Below are 27,073 nucleotides of genomic sequence, written 5' to 3'. Positions count from 1 at the left end.
GCATAGCATTAGGGTAAGGCTAACGACGAGCGTTCTCTTAAACTCTTGGACAACTTTTTTTTAACTTACAGTTCGTAGCGTCTGGGTGGGTATAATTAATTGAAAATAATGTACTGTTTTCTGCTGAGTGTGTATCATCAAGTTGGCATTGTCCTTGTAGATAGACGCTACAATATGTGCTCGTCGGTCAATGCTCATTCGTAAATGCTAGTAAACTTTATGTATTTTTCGAGTAAATTTCTTTTTACAGATGAAAACATTTTTAGTAAACGTCAACCAAAATTAGATGAAATTAGTCTTGAGTTTTCATTAACAAAAACTAGACGAAGACAAACACATTTTGAGATGACCAAATATGACAAAGACTAATAAGTATTATCGTCTAAAAGACTAAGACTAAGACGAAAATTAAAAAGGCTGCCCCCCCCCCAAAAAAACACTGCTGGGAGGGGTAAGTAGGAGTGATACAATAGGGCAGGGCAAGGCAGACAGACGAAAATAAAATTATTTTTTCTAACCAAGTGTTTGCTAAAATGTTCAGTTACAAACATAACTGTTCTTGTTGTAGTAAATGAAGTATTTAGTCTATAACAATTTGGATCAAGCAACAAACCAAAATGAATTCCTTGTTTGCTTTTTTTTAGGGCAGTCAAACGATTGAAAATTTTAATCGAGTTAATCACAGCTTCAAAATTAATTAAACGTAATTAATCGCAATTCAAACCATCTATAAAATATGCCATATTTTTCTGTAAATTATTGTTGGAATGGAAAGATAAGACACAAGACTGATATATACATTCAACATACTGTACATAAGTACTGTATTTTTTTATTATAACAATTCAACAAGCTGGCATTAACATTATTAACATTCTGTTAAAGATATCAATGGATAGAAAGACTTGTAGTTCTTAAAAGATAAATCTTAGTACAAGTTATAGAAATTTTATATTAAAACCCCTGTTAATGTTTTCTTTTTAATAAAGTTTGTAAAATTTAAACTAGTAGCTATTGTTGATGTCAATAATTGCTCATGCTCATGGTGCTGAAATCCATAAAATCAGTCGCACCCAAGCGCCAGCAGAGGGCGACGAAACACCAAAAAACACAAGTATGTCATTTTAATGTTTGAGCGGGGCATTTGCGTTAAATGCATCAAATATTTTAACGTGATTAATTTATAAAATTAATTATCGCCTGTTAACGCGATAATTTTGACAGCCCTACTTTTTTTTTTTTTCTATAACAACAAATGCAAATGAACAGGACATACTTAGAATTACCAATTAGCAAGTGGTACGGATCATCTTTCCCAGAGCATTTTTTTTTTTTTTCTATAACAACAAATGCAAATGAACAGGACATACTTAGAATTACCAATTAGCAAGTGGTACGGATCATCTTTCCCAGAGCATGTGAAAGCAGCATTAGGTTTATTAACAAAAAAAATATCACTTGTTTGGCTGACCGGAAGCTCGAAATGATTGTCAATGTTTTCCAAAACGCGGACTTTACATGAAATTGTCTGGATTCCAAAAGACTTCGATAGATTGCGTCTTCAATATTTTCAAAAGATCATAATTATGCTCATTAGACTTTAAATAAAATCAGATGTTGACGAAAAAGTAGCTTGCTGGAAGAGGCAATATTGAGCGTCTTATAGATATTTTCTAACACCTCTGACCCCTACTTGAGTGTATGCATGCTAAACTGCAATCTGAGCGACCAAAAATCATTCAAACGAAGCACGTCACTAATCCTATTAGCTCGGAAAATATTGACTTCTCACTCTGACAGATATACACCCTGCATTGATTTCCATATGTCAATAGAGAATTTCTATTATATATACGTATATTTTTTGTGCTGTATCTGGGTTGCAGTGCGCTTGCAAACGCGTTAACGGGCCACTCTCGGAAAATATGCTGACACGATCGAACAATGGTGGCTATTTGCAGCGATGGGTGGAAGCCATCAGTCACTGGGGGAGAGTGGTTGCGCTGGCAGTTAGGTGAGCATATAGTGCGTTTCTCTCTATTTGGGTCAAGTCAATAGGAGGTGCAGCCTGGGGAACACGATTCGGTATGGTATTATATTGTACAAAAAGTGTTAATGCCCATATCTGAATTAGAATGTCAATGACAGAGAAAAACCAAACAATAAGTAAAATGAAGAAAAGCTGAATACAATTTATAACATGGGAAAGTTGCTTCTTTAGATGAAAATTTTATCCATTGAGGACAAAGTTACTTTCTAACTCTAAATCATTGTTGGTTTTTCGAGACTCATGGTGTTATTGTTAGTGTGTACACTTTCATTTTTAATTTATTACTCTGTTATTTGCGGACAGTTCACAATGAAATTAGGTTGGTATATTCTATGGATGTATACACATCGATCCTCTGAGACAGATTTTGAATTTTTTGTATCAAGAATGATAAATTAATTGCGGACTTATTGTTGCCTGTTGGTTCGGAGCTAGACATTAGAGCACTGGTCACAGCCTGTATTAGCACAGTAGTGCTTGTTATTTGAAACTTCTACATGCTAGATTGTTGGGACTAAATTGCATTAAGTATTTTAGAAAACACTCAAGGTTCTCTAAAGGGCTAAAATGCTTGTCAAAGACTACACTCGAACTTTTACAAAATAAGTAAAATGGTTTTAGACAAGGATAAATTGTTAATCGCGTGTACAGTATATAGTGTACAGATTTACTGTTTATACTGTGTAAAATAAATATTCTGGTTATGGCTTTTGGTTATCTCATAGTATTTAACGTAAGGTTCGGTAAGGGCTAAAATGCTCGCCACGGATGAAACAAAAATTGTTACAAAAACAGAAGTAATTTTTTTTTAATTTAGCCAAGGATAAATTGTGAACAACATGTACAGCAAATATACACAGAGTTAATGTTAATACAGTGTAAAACAAATACACTGGTTATGGCTTTTGGTTATTTCATAGCATTTAAATAATTGCCTGCCATTGGCAGTGCAAGACGTCCAATCCTTGTTGTCTGAGAGGATTGGTAGCAATTATTTCCTCCAAGAGGTTTTACATAATCACAATTAATTTTCTTTGGGAAAATTAACACACAATTGACGGACGATAAATATACTATTTTAATAGAATCATTTTAATTCGTGATTTATAGGGCAAGTGACTATTTTTGGTAATTAAAAAAATTACAGTGATTCCTAGTTACTTCGGCCCCTCAGTCCATTTTTAATTAAAAAAAAATAACGATATCCAAATATCCATATATGTCCAGATATATGCATATATACATATATAAATAATTGTTTAGATTTATATATACCGGTATTAGTGGTGCAACGAATAATCGATTAATTCGAGTATTCGATTAGAAAGAAAATATTCTAATTATATTTTGTTGCTTCGAGTATTTGTTTAATTAAAGTGGCGTTGTAATGGTTTATTATGAAAGTGTTTGCATTTAGTTTTATTGATTAGTGTGGATACACTGCCCTCTGGTCTGGCTCTTTTCACATGGCTGAATCCAACTGCTTCCTGTTAAGACCAACGGAAGCTAAGTTTACGTTTGACCTAATGTTTTTTAATGCATACATAAATTAGTTTACAGGTATTTTTAGCTGTGTTTTGTGGAATTATGTGTCTGAACGATTTGTTTAGAGCACTGTTAAAAAAATAAATAAATAAATAAAAAAATTAAAAAACCTTGTATTTTATAGCATTTAAGCTAGCGGACTTTTTCTATATAAGTTAGCCAATTGTTCTTTTGTTGTACATAGATCCTCTTTTTTAAAAAAAAAATTTTTTTTTTTTTTATACAGTTTGAGGCTCAGCTCAGGTATTTTTTCATTTTCATTTTTTTATTTTTCATGTTCCGTATCCGATTACTCGATTATTTGAACTAAGTACTCTATCGATTAATCGACTACTAAAATATTCGATAGCTGCAGCCTTAATATATATATATATATATAATTTATATCATAATTGCATTTGCAGTGCTTAAAAACAACTTATTAAAAAAAAAAAAAATTCCCATGATGTAAATACGTTCTGCTTTTACCTCGCGGATTTTTTTTTTGAGGGGGGGGTTGCTCCCCACTAACTGGAAAAAAGAGGGGTCACTTTATGTAAGTAATTAGATTAATTTTTAAATTAGTAATCATTATATAATTTTAAATTAAATTCAAATTAATACAATATTAATAAAAGCTAAATTATTTAAATTAAATTATTTAAATTTGAATAAATAAAAGCAAATACCCTCTGGTTTAGCCGTATGTAATACTAAAGTATTTTTATAGTATATTATAATAATAATATAGTCATTAACTTATTGCATGCCATTGACTGCGATAAACCGGGAGGACAGGGCTTTCAGTGCCACTGACGGCACTAGACGTCCAATCCCTTTGGGTTTTTTTTTACCTGTGCATTCAGCTGCTTAGACACGGAGAGTAATGAATCTGAGTGTCCAACGAACGTTCATTCGCCCCCTCCCAGTCAAAGTGGATTGGACGTTGAGCGCCGTCAATGGAAGCCAATCAGTCAAAAGACTGCAAAACTGATTAAATCTAAAACTTGATGTACAAATGCTGCGAGTAGCAGTCAGAGTGGGAGTTACATTGCCGTGGCGCACTCGTGGGCCGGGAGCGTGATCGCCTTTGTGTGTACGTGTGAGCGTCGCCATGGCAACTGCTGCTCAGTGTAATACACCACGGGCTATGATGTTACTTTCTCAACAACGGAACTTTGAATGCTCATTTGTCAGATTCGGACCATGAAAAAAACGAATTTACTATTTGTGACTTATTTCATTGCTACGTTTACGTAGCAGATTAAGAAACCGTACTTTCCAGGGAAGCAAGGAGGTGACCTCTGACGATGCACCACATCCGAACGCAAAGGTCATAGCGTAGTGAGCTACGCCAAGGTGGCCAGAGTACACTTGGCCTCCACAAAACGCATTACAGGGACTGCGGCTATTCCGGGGGTCTCATGCATGATGTATTGCTGCCATTTACGCCGTTTAATTTCGCATGGCTGAACTTAAATATAAAAAGGTTTGGTGTATGAAAGCGCACAACCGAAAGACAGAGATGATATGAGTCATTGGTGGGAAGAGCGTTTCCCCACATTTATTGAGCCAAAGCTCATTTTGTACATGAGAAAAATCACACCAGCGTCAACACACCAACCAATAAAAATCTCACGCAAAGTGTTCCGACTGAAATAATGCTTAAACACAGATTGAACTCATTAGCTGCCATTGACAGCGCTAGATGCCCAATCCACTGAAACGTGAGCATTCACAACCAGTCTTCCCAGTTTAAATGGATATCTATCACCTAGTTTATCCTATCGATCGTCTTTCAGTGGCATGCAATGAATTCTATGACATTTAAATTAAAAATGATTACTGAAGGTTAAGACATTTTCCAGCCAGTGATTCTGGCAGCCTTTTTCATTTTAATCATAGCCTTAGACTAATAATATTTTTGTCCAAAAGACGTGAAGATGTGTTGGTCTGTGTCTAGTTTTAGTCAATGAAAACGCAGACAAATTTGATTTAGTTTTAGTCGACAATTACTCGAAATGTTTTCATCTGTGAACTTCAAAAGTTTTACTCCATGAATAAATAAATACATAAAAGCTTTCCAGCAATTATGAATGGGCATTGACAGATGAGCACATCATTGTAGAGTCTACAAGGACATCACCATCTTCGTGATAATACACACTCAGCAGGAAAACAGTACTTGATTTTCAAATAATTAAACTAGGGCTGTCAAATTTATCGCGTTAACAGGCGGTTATTGATTTTTTTCAATTAATCACGTTCTAATATTTAACGTATTTAACGCATGCGTGGAATGACCCACTCATGCATTGCCGCAAACAGACTACAATGGCGCCGTTTTTTTGTACATTGAGTGCTAAGAAGCAGAGAAAAGCGAGTGGACACTGACATTCATTGGGACCGCACCTTTTTTTTTTGTTTTGAATAAGCTTTCGCAACTCTTTCACAACAATCATAATTATTGAGGTGAGCAACGTGGTGAAGAATGACAGGCGATGATCTTTTTCTTAACACGCTTAAATGAACACAACGCAGAACATATACTATATGCAGCCACCACTGACAGTTATGGTTACCCAACTTCCCATCATGCATTTGGGTGGAACAGTTAAGTCGCTACAGTATCATTTACTGAAAGTACAACAAAAATAATATTCCTATCTCTCAAAAAATAATGTTCACAAAAAGAAAAGCGCTCAATGCCAAGAGAACTGGCATTCCCAATCAGAAAGGCTATGCAAAATACACATAAAACTTACGATTTTGGTCAAAGTCTATTCAAACATTTCGTTTAGCTCAACAAATACACTAGATGGCAATATTTAGTCACAATATACAAACTATCGGAGGTCTCATATGTTGTGAAGTCAACACTCAAATGAATGTAAGGTACAATGAACCCGGAAACTGCGGCGTCAGTCGAGGGGCAAAACACACGAGAAAAAACTTGGCTAGATCTCTAATTAATTTAAAACTCGCCCTTGACACCTTGTGGTGTATTTCAATCACCACCTTATGTAGTTAAAGACACTGTGGAAGAACAGCTGTGACGTCACCGCTCTGCGACGTTTTACAATTTTACAAATTTTATTAATACGAAAACATACAGAGGGGTTTTAATATAAAATTACTATAACTTGTACTCACATTCATCTTTTAAGAACTACAAGTATTTCTATCTATGGATCCCTTTAACAGAAAGAATGTTAATAATGTAAATGCCATCTTTTGGATTTATTGTGGGCGCAGCATAGTCACATGAGTGACACGATCAAACATTGCTACGATGTGTGCTAACTACAAATACGATAAGAAAATGTCATTGTGAACTTATGACGAAAACTATGGCGAACTTTCATCTTGTTCCCGTCTCGTCAGACGAAAACTGGCATCTGTCTTGTTATGTTAAGGTCTCCCCAGACACGTTTTTAGCTCGTGATCGTCACGTCATCATCATGAAAAAAAAATAGTTCGTCGACGAAATATTTTCGTTATTCTCATCACTGACTAAATCTAGGCAAAGTCATATTTGAGAGCATATTTTGGACTGGTTTGCCCCTGAATTAAAGGCATTTCTTTCAACTGGAAGTCCTCTATCTGACAGCAGGAGAAACTGGTTTGCTCAGTGGAAGGTTGACTCGCAGGTTATAAGGGAGTATCACAGTGCAGACTCAAATTTTGACCTGTTTAAAAACATGCCGTCAAAATGAGAAGAACTGGAATTTGCTTAGCTTGCTAATTTAAATAAATCAGTTATAAAATTGAAAAAAATATTGCTTTATAATCTCATTCCGAGGGGTTCGGTGAATGCACATGCACAAGCACAAGGTTAAGAAACACTGCTTTAAAGTGTTATTGAGGGACGTACAGTATCTTGAGTAGTTCTCTTTTTCTTCATTAAAAAAAAATATAGAAATAATAATAATAAATAATATAATTATAATGAGGCCTTGCGTCCACGTATGATCATAGCACTTTGGATCTCTCAGCTCTGTGCATCATCTTAAGTGGACAGTCCAATGGGGTGGGTGTTGTTAGTACACAATTATCATCTTACTTCTCTGTTTGACCCTCCCCATGCCCAACCATGCACACTTTAAGCCTGCAAACCAGGCCCCTTAGATTAGAAACCCGGGTGCAGTTGCACCGCCACGATCACCCTAAGTTCTGCCCGCCCCTGGCCATACCTGTTCATCAAATGTAATACACCCAGGTAGCAGACCGACACTGAATAAATGTCGATTTTCCATCAAAATCAGTGAAATAGCGGCCTGTTCAACTGAACACAAATCTATATTCTAGTATGAGCTGTAACAGGTAGATACACGGGTTAATTGTACCCATAAGCACATTTTAAGGGGGAGCCAGGGGGGCTGAAAAGTGCCATTGCATGAAATTGACTTTCCTATATATATATAAATGTTGTAAAGCAATAAAACTGCAACAAAAATGAATGAAATGACCAAAAAATATATATTTTTATAATGGGTCAAAATTATTTTTTGAACAGATCATGTGACTTTAGACGATCATTTGCTTTGCATATAATTTTCGGGAGAAAAAAAAGCTGAGGGCAATTTTATTTTTCAAATGATTTTTTTTTTTTTTTTGATTGAAAATATATTTTTTTTGATTGAAGCAACTTTTTTGGGGGGGATTGAATGATTTAGACACAATCGTCCTACCCATAGTATGGCCCAAACACAAAAAGGATTGCTTCAATCAAAGAAAACTTTTTCAATTAAAATTTAAGTGCTCAAATGCAAATCTTTCAATCTCAAATATTTTTTCTTATTCAAAAACGTTTTCTATAATTGAATTTTTTTTTTTTTTTTTTTTTGATTGATTCTTCTTTTGAAAATATATTTTTTGTATGACGCAATTTATTTCTTGATTGAATAATACAGACAAAAAAAACATCGTAGCCAAAATGTGGCCCAAACACAAATCAATATTACTTCAATCAAAAAAGTTGCTTCAATTAAAAAAAAAAAAAAAAAAAAAAAACTTGACCCCAATCAAAAAAAATTTAATCAAAGATCATATCAAGATCAGATCAATGCATTTTTTTGAGTTTCAAATGTATTTTTGCATTTAAACACTTTTTTTTTTTTTTTTTTTTTTTTTTTTAATTGAAGCGACTTTTTTTTGATTGAAAATATATATTTTGATTGAAGTAACTTTTCTTTTTATTGAAGCAACTTTTTTGGATTGAATAATAAAGACACAAATCTACCTCCATATGGCTCCGCCCAGGGGATACAATTTTTGATTGGGGTAACTACATTGTCACGACACCGGCGGGCGTACCATATTCAATGGATGAAGATCTTGGCGAAAAGTATAGCTGTCCTAAGCAGCCTGATTTAGATATCCCCTCAAGAATGATGGGAAATAAAAAACGCTTATTTTCAACTTAGTATTATCAATATTCTTGTAAGGTAATTTTATTGCTGACACTGCATTTTGGGGTCATCAACATGTTGTGCCTCCCCTGCCCCAAAAGTCAAACTCTGCCTATGGGTATTTCTACTTACGAAATTAATTCGTTCTTGGAACTAGTTTTGTAAGCTGAAAATTCCGTAAGTAGAGACGCATTTCCCATAAAAATGTCTCTTCCAAGCCCCCCAAAATTCAGACATAAACTTTTATAACGCACAAAAATGCATCAAAATATGTAACAAATACATGTTACAATTAGATTTTTGCACAATAAAGATGAGATAAATATTATTGTAAGTTATTTTTATAGCTGAAATTGCGTTTCGAGGTCATCAACATGTTGTGCCCCTCCCGCCCCAAAAGTCAAACTCCGCCTATGATTGTACCTTCTGCCATCTTGTGGTGGAGCACTTCATTTTCCTGTCTGTCACTAACAGTAATATATTTCTTTAAAATTAATATATATTTGTATTTAAACAGTGGAATAGCAGTGAGCATATAAACCTTAACCCGTTAATGCATGCAATATGAAGCAATTGTCAGAGAATCACAAAATTTGAAAAATAAGGTTTAATGAAACCTTTTTTCAAATTTGTTAAAAAGAAAAAAACAAAATTAATATCTACAACCCTTGCTAAGTCGTGTTTTTTTCTCATGGAACCTGCAGATGCATGACTTGACTTGCATTTTTTTTTTTTTTTTTTTTTTTTTGAGGATAGATATTTCAAAATTCTGAATTAGTCTCAAAATCATGAAATTCTAAGTGTATCAAATGTGATACATTTGGCAATAAAGGGTTAAACTTAAAGCACCTGCGGTTCTCGCCGAAAGTTAGCATAGGAGCTAACCCTAACCTTAATTAGAATTTTGAATGAATGGACTTCGAAAACACGCACTACCACATTTAGCGTCTAGATGGCGCCAGAGTCCGTGACTCTGCTCAACAATCATTAGAGGTCGCAAGCATCTCGGTACCCATCAGAGTTTATTCAGAGGTGGATCGGATGCAGCGTTGCCAGAGTGACCGAGAGCATCCCCTCGCCGCCGTGGCGCTTCTGATTAATCCCTCATTGTCAACTCGGCTCAGGGAGGTCGAGCCGCGACGGGCGGATCAAACTGCAATCGCAGATTTTTCCATGAGCCTGGCTGACATCATTGCGTCTGGAGATAAATGCGTAGTATAGCACCCCCCCCCCCCCCCCCCTCACTCCCATCCATTCGGAGCGTGCAGCCTCTTAATGACGGCAGGCGGGAGGCGGGTTGGGGGCGTGAAGCAAATAGTAAAGAGGTGCATCAGAGAGAGGGACCAGTGCACGGGAGAGAGCCGAGCAGAGCACAGGGTCCTGCGCCCATTCTTTTTTATTTTTAACCCCTGAAAAATTCCACCGGATCAACTCACGTCGGGAAGAAGATGATGTGCAAGCAACGAAGAACTGAACCGGAGTCCCGGTGTGAAACAGCGAGCCAGTCCGGGCGACGCCACCCCCGTTTGAAGCAAATCTTCCCCGGAGTCGTTAGAATGAAGACGGCGTGAGCAGAGGTGCACTTTGGTGGCGGAGGAAGATGTCGGTGCCGCTGCTTAAAATCGGCGTGGTGCTGAGCACCATGGCCATGATCACCAACTGGATGTCGCAGACATTGCCCTCGCTGGTGGGGCTCAACACCACCAAGCTGACAGCGGCACACGGCGGCTATCTAGACCGGAGCACCGGAGTAAGTCTGCGGCTTTTGATTTCGTCCTTTCACCACCCGCAAGTAACTTTTTAAAAAATCTCACATAAGAACCTGATGACAGTTTGATAAAAGCAAACCAAAGACGAAAGTTGACGTAGGTTGCAAGCATCTTCTGCCAACTGTTCAGCATGTGACAAAACTGAGGGTTAGGAATAGATTGGACGTCTAGTGCTGTCAATGGGACACATTTTGGCGTATCTTATAGTCAGTTTCGATATATTTTCTGTTGATTTTAGGGAATTTCCAGGCCACTTTCTGTTCATTGGTCACTTCATTTTGATCTTGGGGCATTTCCAGGTTGTTTCCTGTTGATTACGGGTCAAAACTTGGTCGTTTTAGGGTACTTACAGGTTGATTCTTTGTAATTTTAAGGTACTTATAGGTCACTTCCTGTACATTTTGGATCATTCCTGTTGATTTTAGGGCAGTTCCGGGCCACTTCCTGTTCATTGGTCACTTCCTGGTGAACTAGGGGCATTTCCAGGTAATTTCCTGTTGATTTTGGGTCACAACTTTAGTAGTTTCAGGGTGCTTATAGGTTAAATCTTTGTAATTTTAAGGTACTTATAGGTCACTTCCGGTACATTTTGGATCATTTCCTGTTGATCATGGGGCATTTCCAGGTTATTTCCTGTTGATTTTAGGTCACAACCTTGTAGTTTTAGGGTACTTAGAGGTAATTCCTTGTAATTTTAGAGTACTTAGTATAGGTCACTTCCTGTACATTTTGGATCATTTCCAGATTATTTCCTGTTGATTTTGGGTCACAACCTTGTAGTTTTAAGGTACGTAGGGGTAATTTCTCGTAATTTTAGGGTACTTGTAGATCACTTCCTGTACATTTTGGATCATTTGCTGTTGATTTTAGGGCATTTCCGGGTCCCTTCCTGCTCAGTCGTCACTTTCAGTTGATTTTTGGGTCACTTTTTGATGGTTTTGAGTAAAGATGTCCCGATCGATCGGGATGCCGATCACATCATTTTCAAAGTATCGGAATCGGCAAAAAAATATCGGCCATGCCTTTTTTTAATGTTTTTTTAAATTTTTTAAATTTAAATCGTTTTCTAATTTTATTTTAACGTTACAAAATTTCTTACACTTATCCAGAGTAGTTTTGGCTTAAAGTAGGGCTATCAAATTTATTGCGTTAACGGCGGTAATTATTTTTTTTAATTAATCACGTTAAGTAACCAACGCATGCGCTGCACGACCCATTCAAGCATTGTCGCGTTCAATCTATCAAAACGTCGTTTTACCTACAGATAGCGCTAAAAGGCAGTGTATAATGAGTAGAGAGAAAATTTTGACAACCTTTGGGGCCATTTTTTATGTGGCTAAAGCCTTACAATACCTCTCTCAGCAATTGAAAATAACATGGGGGGCAATGTGGGGAAGCAAGGTAGTAGTTGATCATTTTCTTAACACCCTATGTTCTTTGCCAACGCAGAGAAGATATATCAATTGGTGCCCCTATGCACCGTCATGGTTGCACTTCCCATCATGCATTTGGGCAGAAGTTAAATGGCTGCAGTATCATTTACTGAAAGCTCAACAAATACACTAGATGGCAATATTTAGTCACAATATACAAAGTCACATTTATCCTTTAAGAATTACAAGTCTTTCTATCCGTAGATCCCTCTCACAGAAAGAATGTTAATAATGTAAATGCCATCTTGAGGATTTATTGTCATAATAAACAAATACAGTACTTATGTACTGTATGTTGAATGTATATATTCGTCCGAGTTTTATTCATTTTTTTCTTAATGTATTGCCAAAATGTATATGATCGGGAAAAATTATGGAGAATGATTGGAATTGAATCGGGAGCAAAAAAAAAAGCAATTGGATCGGGAAATATCGGGATCGGCAGATACTCAAACTAAAACGATCGGGATCGGATCGGGAGCAAAAAAAAAAACATGATCGGAACAACCCTAGTTTTGGGGTACTTTTTGAGCCACTTTTTTGTTAAGTCATTGACAGCGGTAAACTTCCAATCCATTTTCATCGGTAAGGGGCGAATGAGCGAATGTAATTGCGGACATGAAAGGGAGCCAAGTGTAGTAGTGCACACACTTGACCACACAAATTTTACGGCACCAATGTCAAAATACAAAATTCTGTACTGACAGTATTGAATGATCTACAATGTGCCTGTCAGGGCTAACAACCCTAGGATGGGCCGCTTGTGGCTCACGGGCCGCACATTTGACACCCCATGCGAGACTAGTCGCAACTCTCCCAACTGAGGCTTATCGACATTTTCCTCCGATTGATGACGTAGAACGTATTAAACAGAAAACCAAGAGGTTGTGCTGATCAAATGTACTGAATATAAAACAACAGTCATTGCTTTACCACCAAATATCTTTCAACCCCAGTGGTTAAACCAATCATATTTGGCATTCGCTTGAAGCTATTCTGCTTGACGTCCGGACTGATCCAAGACAAAAAAAGGATGGCACTATCTGTTACAGCTGGAATCAAATCAGTACACCAAGGCTTTATTTCCTATCACCCAAGACGAAGCGTTACTTTATTGAGGAGGTAGGGGATGGTCTTCTTTGTCGCCAGTGCAGTGGAGCGTTATCCACATTTTCCAATTTGCTCGCAGCTTCCACCCACAGATGGAATCAGCAGGTGCATGCGGGATTTGCGGTGTGATTAATGGGTTTTTCCACTTGCACGGTTCAGTCAGTCGGTCAGAATTTTTTTTTCTCCCCACAAATGAATGATTTGAGCCCGCCACGGAACGATTGATTCTGTTTGCCTTGATCGCAAGGGTTCAGAGTAATGGAGATTGTGGCCTTCTTCCATTTCCTCAATCCACCAACTTCACTGACTACGTTGGGTCAAGAAACTCTAAATTCCAGAAGATACCTAACAGATACTATTGATTTTCAATCGCTGCGCTGCAGAACAAATGCTGTTCTACAAGATGACAAAAGGTGCAATGAACCTGCTGTTCATACAAGAGAACTGCTAAAGAAAATAGATCTAGCTCATTTTGTGAGTAAATTGAGACACTATAATTATAGTTTTATAAAAACATCCCATCGATGCGTAGGTGAAAGACTCATTTTGTCAATTCTACATATCCAATCTGAGGCCTTCATTGACCAACAAAAATGTGAATAGATGTCACCCTTAAAAAGCACATACACACATTTACTGCCACAGGTGGTAAAGAATTTCCATTATTTCGTCAACTCAAACATCTATTTCCCAACATACTTAGGCTTAGTCAAAGTGTTCAGCAATACTTCCACGACACCAATATCACAGCTTTTCTATTTAGTACAATGTATCATTTGTCTTGACACTTGATAATTTGCATTGGTGGATGAAGTACTCACTTTTTTTACTGTAGTAAAAGTACAAATACAGGTGCACAAAAAATACCTAAGTATCTAAGAAAAAAATTACTCAAGTACAAAAGTAATTGCTTTAAAATCAAAAGCTCATAAAAGCTCCAAAATTTAGCTTAATGGCAGATTGCAAACAACTACGAAGTCCATACCGCCACCGACTGTACAAGAATGTGCAGATCCCATCTGAAGGCAAGCTCCTCTCACTGTTGGTTTCTATTTTTCGATATCTTGTTCACCTGCCTAATCTTCCTTGTACTTGTGTTGCTGCCTCTGGTGCTCAATTACAGTATAGTCGCACGGGTCTTATTGATTTCCAATTAGAAAAAATAAACAGCCAAACAAAAGTAACGTGTAACGCAGTCGACAATTTGAAAAGTAGTGGAGTAAAAAGACCATATACATGCTGTAAAATACAGCAAAGTAAAAAGTACAACTTAATATTTGTACTCAAGTAAAGTACAGATACACAAAAATGTACTTAAGTACAGTGACGAAGTACTTTTACTTCATTACATTCCACCACTGGTACCTTGACTAGCGTTGGATATGCTTGAAAATGTTTTACGTTTACATTAAATTACTCTCAGATACCTGGAATAAGTTTGTAATTCTGAAGATTTTTGAGAAGATTACCCTTTCGAATCGCACTGAAGCATCTTTCTCGACCACCACCACTCAACCCCTGCCTTTCCCTTTTAGGTGCTGCCGGCCAACCCGGAGGAGTCGTGGCAGGTGTACAGTTCTGGCCAGGATGGCGAGGGTAGGTGCGTCTGCACTGTGGTGGCACCCCAACAATCTATGTGCTCCAGGGACGCCCGCACAAAACAACTGAGGCAGCTACTGGAGAAGGTAATCGAAGGAATTGAGATCGCCGAAAAAAACAAGACTCGATGCGTCAACAGAGTTTGCTCGCAGGTCCAGAACATGACCCAGTCCATTCAAGTGTTGGACCAGAGAACCCAGAGGGAGCTCCAGTATGTGGAGAAGATGGAAGTGCAGCTCCGTGGCCTGCAGACCAAGTTTAGGCAAGTGGAAGAGAACCACATGCAGAACATCGCTAAGCAATACAAGGTGAGAAGTTCATAAGAACGTCCCACAACGTCATACCGCCGTGCCAACTCCATATGTACACTTCTGTGCAAAACGTTTAGGGTCACCCGGATGATTTAATGTTTTCCATGAAATTTGGAAATTCACTTTCTGAACATGTTTTAGTAAGTCCCATAGGGATAAAATGATTGGTGGTCACTTGGAATTGTCATTACTTTTGAATGAAAATTTAGAACACTATTAACTCATTCACTGCTCTACATGGCAGCCAATATGATAAAGACTAGACCAGAGGTCTTTGCAATTTTTCGCTGCAAGATATTATACTTTTCATGGAGAGCGCCGCCTAGAAAGCTCAGCAGCAACAATGTATGTCGTGAGCTACTAGCTTGTTAGCTTTGCTGCACGTAGAGCTGTTGTTTTAGCATGCACAGTGGAAAGAAAAATAAAATCCTTTGTATTAATCAAGTGTTGTGAGGGATGATAGGCTAGGGCTAGTGTTGTTTTCGGGAGCCCTTTTAATTTACGTCTTAGTCTTGGCCTTTTGGACGATAGTACTTGTCAATCGTATTGTAATCATCTCAAAATGTGTTTTCGTCTCGTTTTCGTTGACGAAAACTCAAGACTAATTTCGTCTAGCTTAAGTTGACGTTTACTAAAAAATGTTATCGTCTATAAAATTTAAAAATTTTACTCCAAAAGTAAATACATTTCTAAATATTCAGAATGAACATTGACAGACGAGCACAAATTGTGGCGTCTACAAGGACAATGTCAACTTGGTGATAATACATACTCAGCAGGAAAACAACTAGAAACTGCAATTTCTGGAGAAATTACGATGGGGCTTAGCTGTGGTAGATACAGCTCGATCAGGTCAGTTCCTGTTGATTTGGGGACATTTGGAGGACACGTCCTGTTGATATCAGGTCAATTCCTGTTGAAGTTTTCGACAATTTTTTGGGGAAATGTACATTTTTGGCAAATTCTGTATACAACTTTTATGCCCCTTATCGTCCTGGATTTTTTAAATGTGTATGTATACGATTTGGTCAAAAATTGCTTTGCGCTGAGGGAACGCCAATAAAAAAAAAAATCTGATCATTTTGATATTCGAGCGGTGACGGTCAGTCGCCATAAAAATGAAATAAAATAAAAATGCATTTTACTATCTGGGCCCATCAAATTAATTATACCCACCTGGGCGACATGAACTGTAAGTAAAAAAAGTTGTCCGATAGTTTAAGAGGATGCTATGCTCACGCTACGAGTTACATTTAGTGTGTGATGAACACTCAGCACAGACCTTTACAAGCTAAAGTAACATTGCATATTCTCTCTGGTGAAGAAAACAAATCTTACTATGTGTGCAAGCCTGCATGGAGACTGGAGACGATGGTGAGTCGGGGGGGGGGGGGGGGGGGGGGCAGCACGTCATGAGTGACACAACCAGACACTGCTACGATGCGGGATAACTACACATAAAATGTCACACATTGTGAACATGTGACAGAAACGATTGTGCATTTTCGTCTCATACTCGTCTTGTCACACAAAAACTGGCATTCGTCTCTAGGTTTTAGCCTCCCAAAACGTTTTTAGCTTATTATCGTCTTGCCGTTGTAATGAAAATAAGAAATATTCTGATGAAATATTTTCGTTGTCGTCATCGTTGACAAAAATACACTGGCTAGGTCTATTTTAATTTTTATTATTCAATACAATTCAACTTTATTTGAGTCGTACAGCGCCTATAAATGTCAGCAGTAATATTGCACAATAAAACAAAGAAGAATTTTTTGGCCTTCATTTTTTTTTTTTTTTCTTTTCTTTCAATGCCCAATCTACTCACACTTGCGTTGCGATCAACTGGTAGATCGCGATTGACCTAATGAGCGTCCCTGGTCTAGACTGTGTTTTGGATTACATTGTTATGGTCAATAAATACAAACAGTGTTCTACAAAAAAAGATGTCCAAGTGACTTCCAACTTTGAAAAGTCCAAATTCGAAACGACCCTAAATTGTTTTTAATGATAGTGTACATGACTACTTAACTGGATGTGTTCCTTTAATTTCATATTTCGTCCAGCAATTGCCATAACTGTGAAGAAATCTGAACATGTTAGCGCTATTATGTTTCTGAAGTACCTGAAAATAGTCTTATGATTGTCTTGATATACGCAGGCTCCCGACTATAAGCTTTTAGTAGCTTCTTAAGGAGACCTGACTCACACATAATCTTGGCTCAGCACTATGATATGATGTACACTTTGTAAATATGAATGTGTGTGTGAATAAATTGAATTGAAATGAATTAAAATAGCAATAATAATAATAACAATAGTATATTTAGAAGCGTATTGCTGCCATATCAACATCCCCCAAAAAGTCCAGTGTCATGTTTTTACATGACAGTTAACATGTTTTTACACGATATTTTGTAAAAATGTGACAACCATCATGTAAAAAACGTGAAAAAGAAAAGTGAAAACTATCATGTATAATGCATAAATAACGTGGTACTGGCTGCTATCATGTAATAACATGACAATTATGTAGGAATCACGTTATTACACGATCGTAGGTATCGCAACACCTAGTCATGTAATGACATGATACCTGCTATCATGTAAAAACGTGAAAATCATCGCGTATAAATTATGATGTAAAAACACGAAACTCATGTAATAACGTGACATCTATTATGTAAAAACGAGACACCCACTGTCATGTAAAAACGCGGCCCCTACTATTATGTAATAGCATGACAGCTACTATCATGTAATAACGTGACACCTATTATTAAATGGTAAACTATCATGTAAAAGCGTGATAATCATGTAAAAATGTGATACTCATCATGAAAAACCTGAAAACTCATGTACTAACGTAACACCTACTACTATGTAGGTAACACGTTATTACATCACTGTAGACGTCGTGATTAACACGACACCTACGGTCATGTAATAACATGATACCTACTATCATGCAATAACGTGACACCTATCATGTATTAACATGACACCTGTAATCATGTAAAAATGTGAAAATCATAAACTATAACGTAAAAACGTAAAATATCATGTAATAGGGTGACGCTTATTATCAAGTAACAATGTGAAAACTCATGTAAACATGTGATAATCATGTGAAAATCATGTATAAAGTTGAAAACTATCAAGTGTGAAGTATGTAAAAAAGTAATCATCATGTAACAACGCAATACATACTATCATGTGAAAATCATGTAAAAATGTGAAAATCATCATCTATAAACTTATGTAAAAACATGAAAACCAATGTAATAACGTGTTACCTACTATAATGTAATAACGTCATACCTACTATCATGCAATAACGTGACACCTATATCATGAAATAACGTGACACCTGTAATCATGTAAAAATGTGAAAATCAAACTATTACGTAATAATGTGATACCTACTATAATGTAATAACGTGACACCTGTAATCGTGTAAAAATGTGAAAATCAAACTATTACGTAATAACGTGAAAACTCATGTAATAGGGTGACGCTTATTATCAAGTAACAATGTAAAAACTCATGTAAACACGTGATCATTAAAGTCACAAAAATGAAAATCATGTATAAAGCTGAAAACAATCAAGTATGAAGTATCACGTAAAAACATTTTAATCATCATGTAATAACGCGATACATACTATCATCTGATAATGATCATGTAAAAATGTGAAAATCATCATGTGTAAACTAATACAAAAACGTGAAAACTTATGTAATAACGTTATACTTACCATCATGTAATAGCGTGATACCTTTTATCATGTAATAACGTGAAAATCATCATGTAAAAACGTGATACTGGATTTTTTTTTGGGGTGTGTGTGGCAGCAGTACGCTTCCATAAGTATCATTTGAGGTAAGTCATATATATTTCTTTCTACAAATAAAAGACCACAGCAGTGTCTAAAAACAAAAAAACTCCCATCTGGGAGGTTCAGAGGTCTGGCGCTAGCTTGTTCAGGTCCTAAATCTCCGACGTGACCCCTCTCACCTGCATGTTAGACACCATACCCGCAATTCACAACCCATCGCATGTGTGTTTTTTTCCTGTGCAAAAACAAAACCAAAAAAAAAACTTGCGTGTTTTGTTTGTTGTGTGTCTGCTAGCGAGGTTAGCAAGCTGCTATCAACAGCCTGTCGTTTTTTTGCTTGCAGGGCTAACTTTAAGACATGTAAAGAGAGAGAAAAAGAGAAAGAGCCACAGGGAAGAAGAGGCAGGTCAAATCCAGATTTTTCTCCCCCTTTCCTCCCCCAACGAGAGCTTTTTTCGGGCAGTTCTTTTAGCAACCATTAGAGTCAGAGCAAAACCACTGATCTTTTCCTGCATGTTAATTATTGCTGTTTTCCCTCCCTCCCTCCACTTTGATTTCCAAGTGTAATGGATCTCCTCTAATTGTTGTTATTTCATTCTACTTGCTTTGGAGCTTTTGTCTATGCATATTTGGTTACTCGACAAATCCACATAGAAAATTTTGAAAAAAAAATATCTAGACGTAAATTTCCAGTTGTGTGTGACATGTTAAAAAAAAGAAGAAGCATGTAACCCTTACTACGATGTTGCATTTTAAAAAGACAATGACCAATAAAGAGCTTTCCCAATTGTTGCTGGTGTACCGAGGGCTTGCTTTTTTTGTTTTGATTTTTTTTTTGTCTTAAGCGGCTGGTCACCGCCGGGACGGAGCTTCGAGAGCAAAAAATTTGCCGGTTTGTGCACACACACTCACGCACGCACACGCTCAAATACAAGCACAACACACACATAGGGGGGTTTTGGTGGCAGGTCAGTGTTAGCGTAGCCAGGCAAAGACAGATTTTTTTCGTTTTTTTTTCTTTCGCAGACGCTTGGGAGGGCGGCGGGGGTCGGTTTCGCGAGGCGCCGTGACACTCAACCGAGCTTATTCTAATCCTTTCAGGCCATAAAGGCGAAAATGGAGGAGCTTAGGCCGTTGATACCGGTGTTGGTGGAGTACAAGGCCGATGCCAAATTGGTATTGCAGTTTAAGGAGGAGGTCCAGAATCTGACGTCAGTGCTAAGCGGGCTGCAGGAGGAGATGGGGGCCTATGACTACGAGGAGCTCCACAACCGGGTGTCAAATCTTGAGGAGAGGCTGCGAGCGTGCATGCAAAAATTGGGTAGGCCACAGCAGACGCAGACACATGCACGCACTCACACACCTGCGATGCTCAGGCACATTCACATCACGCAGAAACATTGTCATCTCGATATATGGTTGACGCTGCATTTCAAGAACCAGCAGAACTGACCTCAGTGAAGTTGCGCCCATATCAGACGCAAATTTATAGAAAAATAATGTCATTTGTTTGTGCTAAGTTTGTGCTTGTTTGTGCTGAGAAAAAAACTGTTCGTTTTTGAGATATCAACAATATCTTTTGGTCAGTCTGAGGTCTATCAGCACCCCCATTTTGATTAAAAAAGGCTAAAAATGGTGTCAATTGTTTGTGCTACGTTTGTGCTGTAAACAACTTTGCTTGTTCTGCTATCGTTTTGTAGATATTGAGATATTTCGAGTGATGACGCAGCTTTTCCATATCCAACTCCCGTGGCTGACGGAGTCCACCAACTCTCTCAATAACAGAGTGGTGTCCCAACAAGTAGTACAAACGTAGCACAAACAAATGTCACCCCTTTGGGTCCATTTTGCAGTAAATGGAGGGCTTGAGATATTAATTTCGAGTGATGACGTGACTCGCAGCCCATCATTTACTGCAAAATGCACTAGTTGCTGGGAAACCTCTGTTACTGAGAGAGTTGGTACGTTCTGTCAGCTGCGACAGAGGGGCTGTTATTGATGTCATCATTCAAAATTAATATCTCAATACCTATAAAACGATAGCTCCACAAATGAAAATTTTTACAGCACAAACGTAGCATAAATGAATAGCACCATTTCGGGTCCATATTGCAATAAATGGGCTGCTGGGTGACATCACTCGAAATTATTATCTCAAGACCAAGAAAACGATAGTATACAAACAAAACTTTTTAGAGCACAAATGAAGCATAAATAATTGACACTATTTTTAGCCCTTTTTAATCAAAATGGTGGGCTGGGTGACCTCAGATTGACCTATAAAAGAGTTGTAAATACCTTTAAAAATGATAGCAGCACAAACAAAACATTTTACAGCACAAACAAGCACAAACGTAGCACAAACGATTGACATATTTTTGATAAAAATTTGAGTCTGATGGGGGACCCACTTCACAGAGATGCAGAACCAAAAATTTCCAACGCTACAGCGGACATTGCCATTTTTGCGAACTGACTGAAGGGTCTTCCAGGTCAAGCTAATCATAATTTATATCATAAGTTAGTGTGTTTGAAACAATTACAGAGAAAACAATCATCGAAAAGGTCTTTCAGGGGTCCTCGATTTCAAGTTTAAGCACCTGAAACGTAGTAACCAGTATCGGATAAAACCCAAATTATACCCAACCCGACTTATTTTCATCCTTCTGCTGTGAATTGGAATGAGTTTATCACTAGAAGATGTCCAATCCATTTGAAGTGGGAGGGTGGGTTAGACATCCATGGCCATCAGTGGCAGCCAAGACCAGGCAATGAGTTAATTTTGGGGCATTTCACATCATTTCCTGTGATTTTCAGTCACTTCCTTTTCCTTTTGGGGCATTTACGGGTCACTTCCTGATGATTTTGGGTTACTGAAAAGGAAGGGACTCAAGAATCTCCCCAAATAAATAGAATGTGACTCAAAATCAACAGGATGTAACCTGTAAATGCCCTAAAATAAACAGGATGCGACCTGTAAATGCCCACAAGACATGCTCTGGTTTCAGTGCCATTGATAGCACAAGATGGCTAATCCAGTCAAAATTAACTGGATGTCTCACGCCATCAATGGCAACTAACGTAAACACTATTCTAATGAAAGATAGTGGTAGCAACTTGTTGGTTCCTTTTTTGACATCTTTTCAAAACAATAAATCGATTCCTGGTAGGAGCATATCGATAACCTTTAGAGCAACAGAGTATCGCGATATATCACCTTTTCAATACTTTGTCAATATGCTGTTAACACGAGAACATAAAATACAATGATCACTGGTCAATAGAAAACTTAGGAATACATACCCTCAAAAACCGAATCGTTTGGCAAAAACTCACAAACTTCGTATTTTGACATCATGAAGTCCTTCAGCGTTCTGAGTAAATATGATGTTCGGTACCATCGATATGACCAGCTTGGATGAAAAAAGTTTGTCGGCTGCTTCAGGAAATGCGGTAAGTTTTAGCTGTGTTTCAACCATTTTGTTACCTGGTGTTTTTATCAAGAACAATACAATATTAAATGTTTTACCATTAAGAACAGACAAAAGCTGTAGTCATTTTGGTCCTAGATTGGGACGGATTTCTATTCATTTCAGTAAGATTGGCGATATACAATAAGTACAAATGTGTTAACGGAACCATTTTAACTCTTACCTCAAGCCATACTAATCTCAAGGATCGCCATAACATGGTTTAATATCCTTGTGTCATTTAGTGGGCTTATTATACAGGCTTAATGACAGCATCTCCGACACGCAATTCCTGCGGAAATCATCTGACAAAAATACAGAGGCGCTGCGGTAGTGATAAATGCCTCCCCGGCTCGCAAAAATCCTTTTGCTTTCCAGTCCGATGCCAGTGTCTTCTTCACACCTCTGTCACAAGTCCTGGCGATAATGGATGCACACCCACACTCGATTGAATAAGACAGCAGCGACGCTGTAAATCACGGGTAGAATGTGTCCCCATGCTTGTATTTTTAATATCATTGTTCACATTGAGTTCTTGAGAAATCATTTTGGCTAGCCAATCCTAGCGAGTGACCAAATTTCACAAATTAATTTCTGCTCTTTTCTACCGGGTCTATCTTGGCCAGTTAATCAGTAGTCTTAATGCTAATTTTCTTTTAGAGGGATTTTTTTGTGTATAAAATGTGCTCCCTATGTGTCAGAAATTGGTGTTGAACTGACTAGCAAACGAGTCAGCTAGCCCTCGTATAACAGTTAAAGCAGTCGGTTATGCGCCAACCATGTTTTTCTTATCTTGAAACTTTAAAAATGACTAACAATGCTAACAAGTGTAAGACAAAAATGTCCTGTAGAACAGAAATGTCAATCCGAAAGATGGCACAGTCTTGCGCATGTCAACTAGTACAACAATAGGCTACTTGGTTAGCCTTGCTCGCATCTGAAAATTTTACTCGCTGGACTAGAGGGCAAAAATGCATGGCCAAACTTAGTCTTTGCCAAAATATTATGTTTTAAATCCAAAACTGCCTATCAAAAGGTTAATTTGATATACGGTATTTTATTTATTTATTTATTAATTAGGAGGAGTAATAAAGCAACAACAATAAATACAACAACAAAAGGCGGGGAAAAACAATGCCGATCGATCGGGTCCGATCACGTCATTTTCAAAGTAACGGAATCGGGAAAAAAAATCGGCCATGCCTTTTTTTAATATATATATATATATATATATATATACGTATATATATATATATTTTTTTAATTAAATCGTTTTCTAATTGAATTTAACGTTACAGACATAATATGTTACACCCATCCAGAGTCTTTAGTTTAGGCTTAAGTTAGGGTTATCAAATTTATCCCGATAACGACGGTAATTAATTTTTTAAAAAATGTATCACGTTAAAATATTTAACACAATTAATGCATGCACTGCTCGACCCACTCACGCATTGTCGCGCTCAGTCTGTAATGGCACCGTTTTACCTATATAGAGAGATAAAAGGCAGCGTAAAATGAGTAGAGTGAATTTTGGCAGCCTTTGGAGCCTTTTTTTAATTGGCTAAAGCCTTACAATCCCTCTCCCTACGATTAGAAATATCATGGGAAGCAATGTGGGGAAGCAAGGTAGCAATTGATCTTTTTGTTAACAACTTATGTTATTTCCCAACGCAGAGAAGATATATCAATTGGTAGCACTACGCACAGTCATGGTTCCACTTCCCATCATGCATTTGGGCATGGCTACAGTATCATTTACTTAAAGCTCAACAAATACACTAGATGGCTATATTTAGTCACAATATACAAAGTCACAAGTCTTTCTATTCGTGGATCCCTCTCACAGAAAGAATGTTAATAATGTAAATGCCATCTTGAGGATTTATTGTCATAATAAACAAATACAGTACTTATGTACTGTATGTTGAATGTATATATTCGTCTGAGTTTTATTCATTTTTTTCTTAATGCATTGCCAAAATGTATATGATCGGGAAAAATTATCGGGAATGTTTGGAATTGAATCGGGAGCAAAAAAAAGCAATCGGATCGGGAAATATCGGGATCGGCAGATACTCAAACTAAAATGATCGGGATCGGATCGGGGGCAAAAAAACATGATCGGAACAACCCTAATATTAATCATGATTATAAAAATAATAACAAAATACATGTAGCTTGAAAAGCGGTGGGAAGAAGCTGAGCTTTTTTCGGTCCCACCTTCTATTCACTCCTTAAAATTTCCATTAGAAGACAGTAACTCAATATCGTCATCATCATCGCCATTATCACTGTCACTACTGTCACTACCACCGCCATCATCATCGTCATCAGCACTGCCCCCATATATTGATCGTACATTCAAAAGTCAAAATACATATAATAACAACTTTATTGGTGCTCATCGTGACAACCATTGTTCTTGAGGTGTGTATTATTCATTATCCAATGTTATTTGTGGACCTGGTGCCAGAGAGAAGCAACTGTCTGGCAACAGGACCACCCATTAATAAATGCCGTAACTGTGCATTAAAAGAAAAGATTTGGGAGCATGTGCCAAGGGGTTAGCCTCCAGCATCAGAGCTCCCCCCTTGTCAGCCTAGGCCTGGGCCTCCAGGCTATATTGAATGTGTAGACATATAAACTTCTTTGCATACTAGTTTTCATCTATATACATAGATATGTATAACCATTTATTTTAACTTTCACCATCAGCACCAGCATTCTATCTTACTCAATGTATTTGTTAATAACTATCAAATCTGGACTCAAGTATATTCGAGTAATGGTGACAGCAACAACAATAACGACAACGATAGCAACAATAACTCGATCGGGTCCAATCACGTCATTTTCAAAGTATCGGAATCGGCAAAAAAATATCGGACATGCCTTTTTTAAATATATATATTATATATATTTTAATTAAATCGTTTTCTAATTGTATTTAACGTTACAGACATAATATGTTACACTCATCCAGAGTCTTTAGTTTTGGCTTAAGGTAGGGTTATCAAATTTATCCCGATAATGGCGGTAATTCATTAAAAAAAAAATGTATCACGTGAAAACATTTAGCGCAACTAATGCATGCGCTGCACAACCCACTCACGCATTGTCGCGCTCAATCTGTAATGGCGCCGTTTTACCTATATAGAGAGCTAAAAGGCAGCGTAAACTGAGTAGAGTGAATTTTGGAAGTCTTTGGAGCCTTTTTTTAATTGGGTAAAGCCTTACAATCCCTCTCCCTACGATTAGAAATATCGTGGGAAGCAATGTGGGGAAGCAAGGTAGCAATTGATCTTTTTCTTAACACCTTATGTTATTTCCCAACGCAGAGAAGATATATCAATTGGTAGCATTACGCACAGTCATGGTTCCACTTCCCATCATGCATTTGGGCATGGCTACAGTATCATTTACTGAAAGCTCAACAAATACACTAGATGGCAATATTTAGTCACAATATACAAAGTCACATTTGTCCTTTAAAAATTACAAGTCTTTCTATCCGTGGATCCCTCTCACAGAAAGAATGTTAATAATGCTAATGCCATCTTGTGGATTTATTGTTATAATAAACAAATACAGTACTTATGTACTGTATGTTGAATGTATACAGTATATTCGTCCGAGTTGTATTCATTTTTTTCTTAATGCATTGCCAAAATGTATATGATCGGGAAAAATTATCGGGAATGATTGGAATTGAATCGGGAGCAAAAAAAAAAAAAGCAATCGGATCGGGAAATATCGGGATTGGCAGATACTCAAACTAAAACGATCGGGATTGGATCGGGAGCAAAAAAACATGATCGGAACAACCCTAACAATAACCATAATAATAACAATACCATATTGGCCCGAATATAAGACAGCCCTGATTATAAGACGAACCCCTCTTTTTCAAGACTCAAGTTTGAAAAAAAAAAAAAGACTTTTTGAACACCAAATTAATTTTTATACAGAAAATTACAGTACATCTGAAACAAATGATTATAACAATATATTTGAGAGAAAAAGCATGTTATTTTGCCTCATTCAAATCTTAATATCAGAACATTTAAATATGAAAACTAGTTAGTGTACAGTGTAAAGTTAGTGATAGTGTACACAACAACAAGATAAGTGCGAACTTGACAGGCCTTCAGCCTATAAAAGAAATTGTATGCTAAAGTATGGCTAACACAATTAGCTACAGTATGGAGCACAAAGTAGCGAATGAGTATTTTGAAATTTAGCAACATTTGTATGAATTATTCCTTTCCTTGAAATGTGAAGGTTAAAACCATGAGACTTATTCCCACTTCGTGTCGAAAGCAAACTGAGTTGATGCTTGTAGCGCAGTTTGTGCATGTACACAAGACAAGGAGAGATAAAAGACGAGGTCACCCGGCAAGAGGCGGCAGAATCGAGGCCCGCCAGTCCTTTCATGTCGGCACAAAAGGCGCAGCAGTGCGCTTGTTGCCGAGATTTTACTCGTGAAGGTCAATAAACCGCATAAGCGTCAGCGGGACAGAAAAGGAGGGGTGAGAGGACGGAAAAGTCAAATT

At 37.4% G+C, this 27,073-nt stretch overlaps 1 protein-coding gene across 2 annotated transcripts in view; it reads left to right on the top strand.

The window, feature by feature from the left end:
* Positions 1 to 27,073, top strand: part of olfm1b (olfactomedin 1b) — a 52,471-nt gene that overhangs the window by 6,427 nt on the left and 18,971 nt on the right. The window contains exons 1-4 of one of the 2 annotated variants that reach the window (XM_057818787.1): positions 10,260 to 10,735; positions 14,833 to 14,982; positions 15,049 to 15,204; positions 20,149 to 20,368. In XM_057818787.1, coding sequence (XP_057674770.1) covers positions 10,586 to 10,735; positions 14,833 to 14,982; positions 15,049 to 15,204; positions 20,149 to 20,368 — 676 coding nt within the window. In that variant the 5' untranslated portion in view covers positions 10,260 to 10,585. Of the gene's footprint in view, positions 1 to 10,259; positions 10,736 to 14,832; positions 14,983 to 15,048; positions 15,205 to 20,148; positions 20,369 to 27,073 lie in introns of those variants that run through there. The other variant, XM_057818788.1, reaches the window with a different exon arrangement.

This window comes from Corythoichthys intestinalis, chromosome 17 (genome assembly GCF_030265065.1).
Source record: "Corythoichthys intestinalis isolate RoL2023-P3 chromosome 17, ASM3026506v1, whole genome shotgun sequence".
Lineage (NCBI taxonomy): Eukaryota > Metazoa > Chordata > Actinopteri > Syngnathiformes > Syngnathidae > Corythoichthys > Corythoichthys intestinalis.
This window is presented reverse-complemented; position numbering and strand designations above follow the sequence as displayed.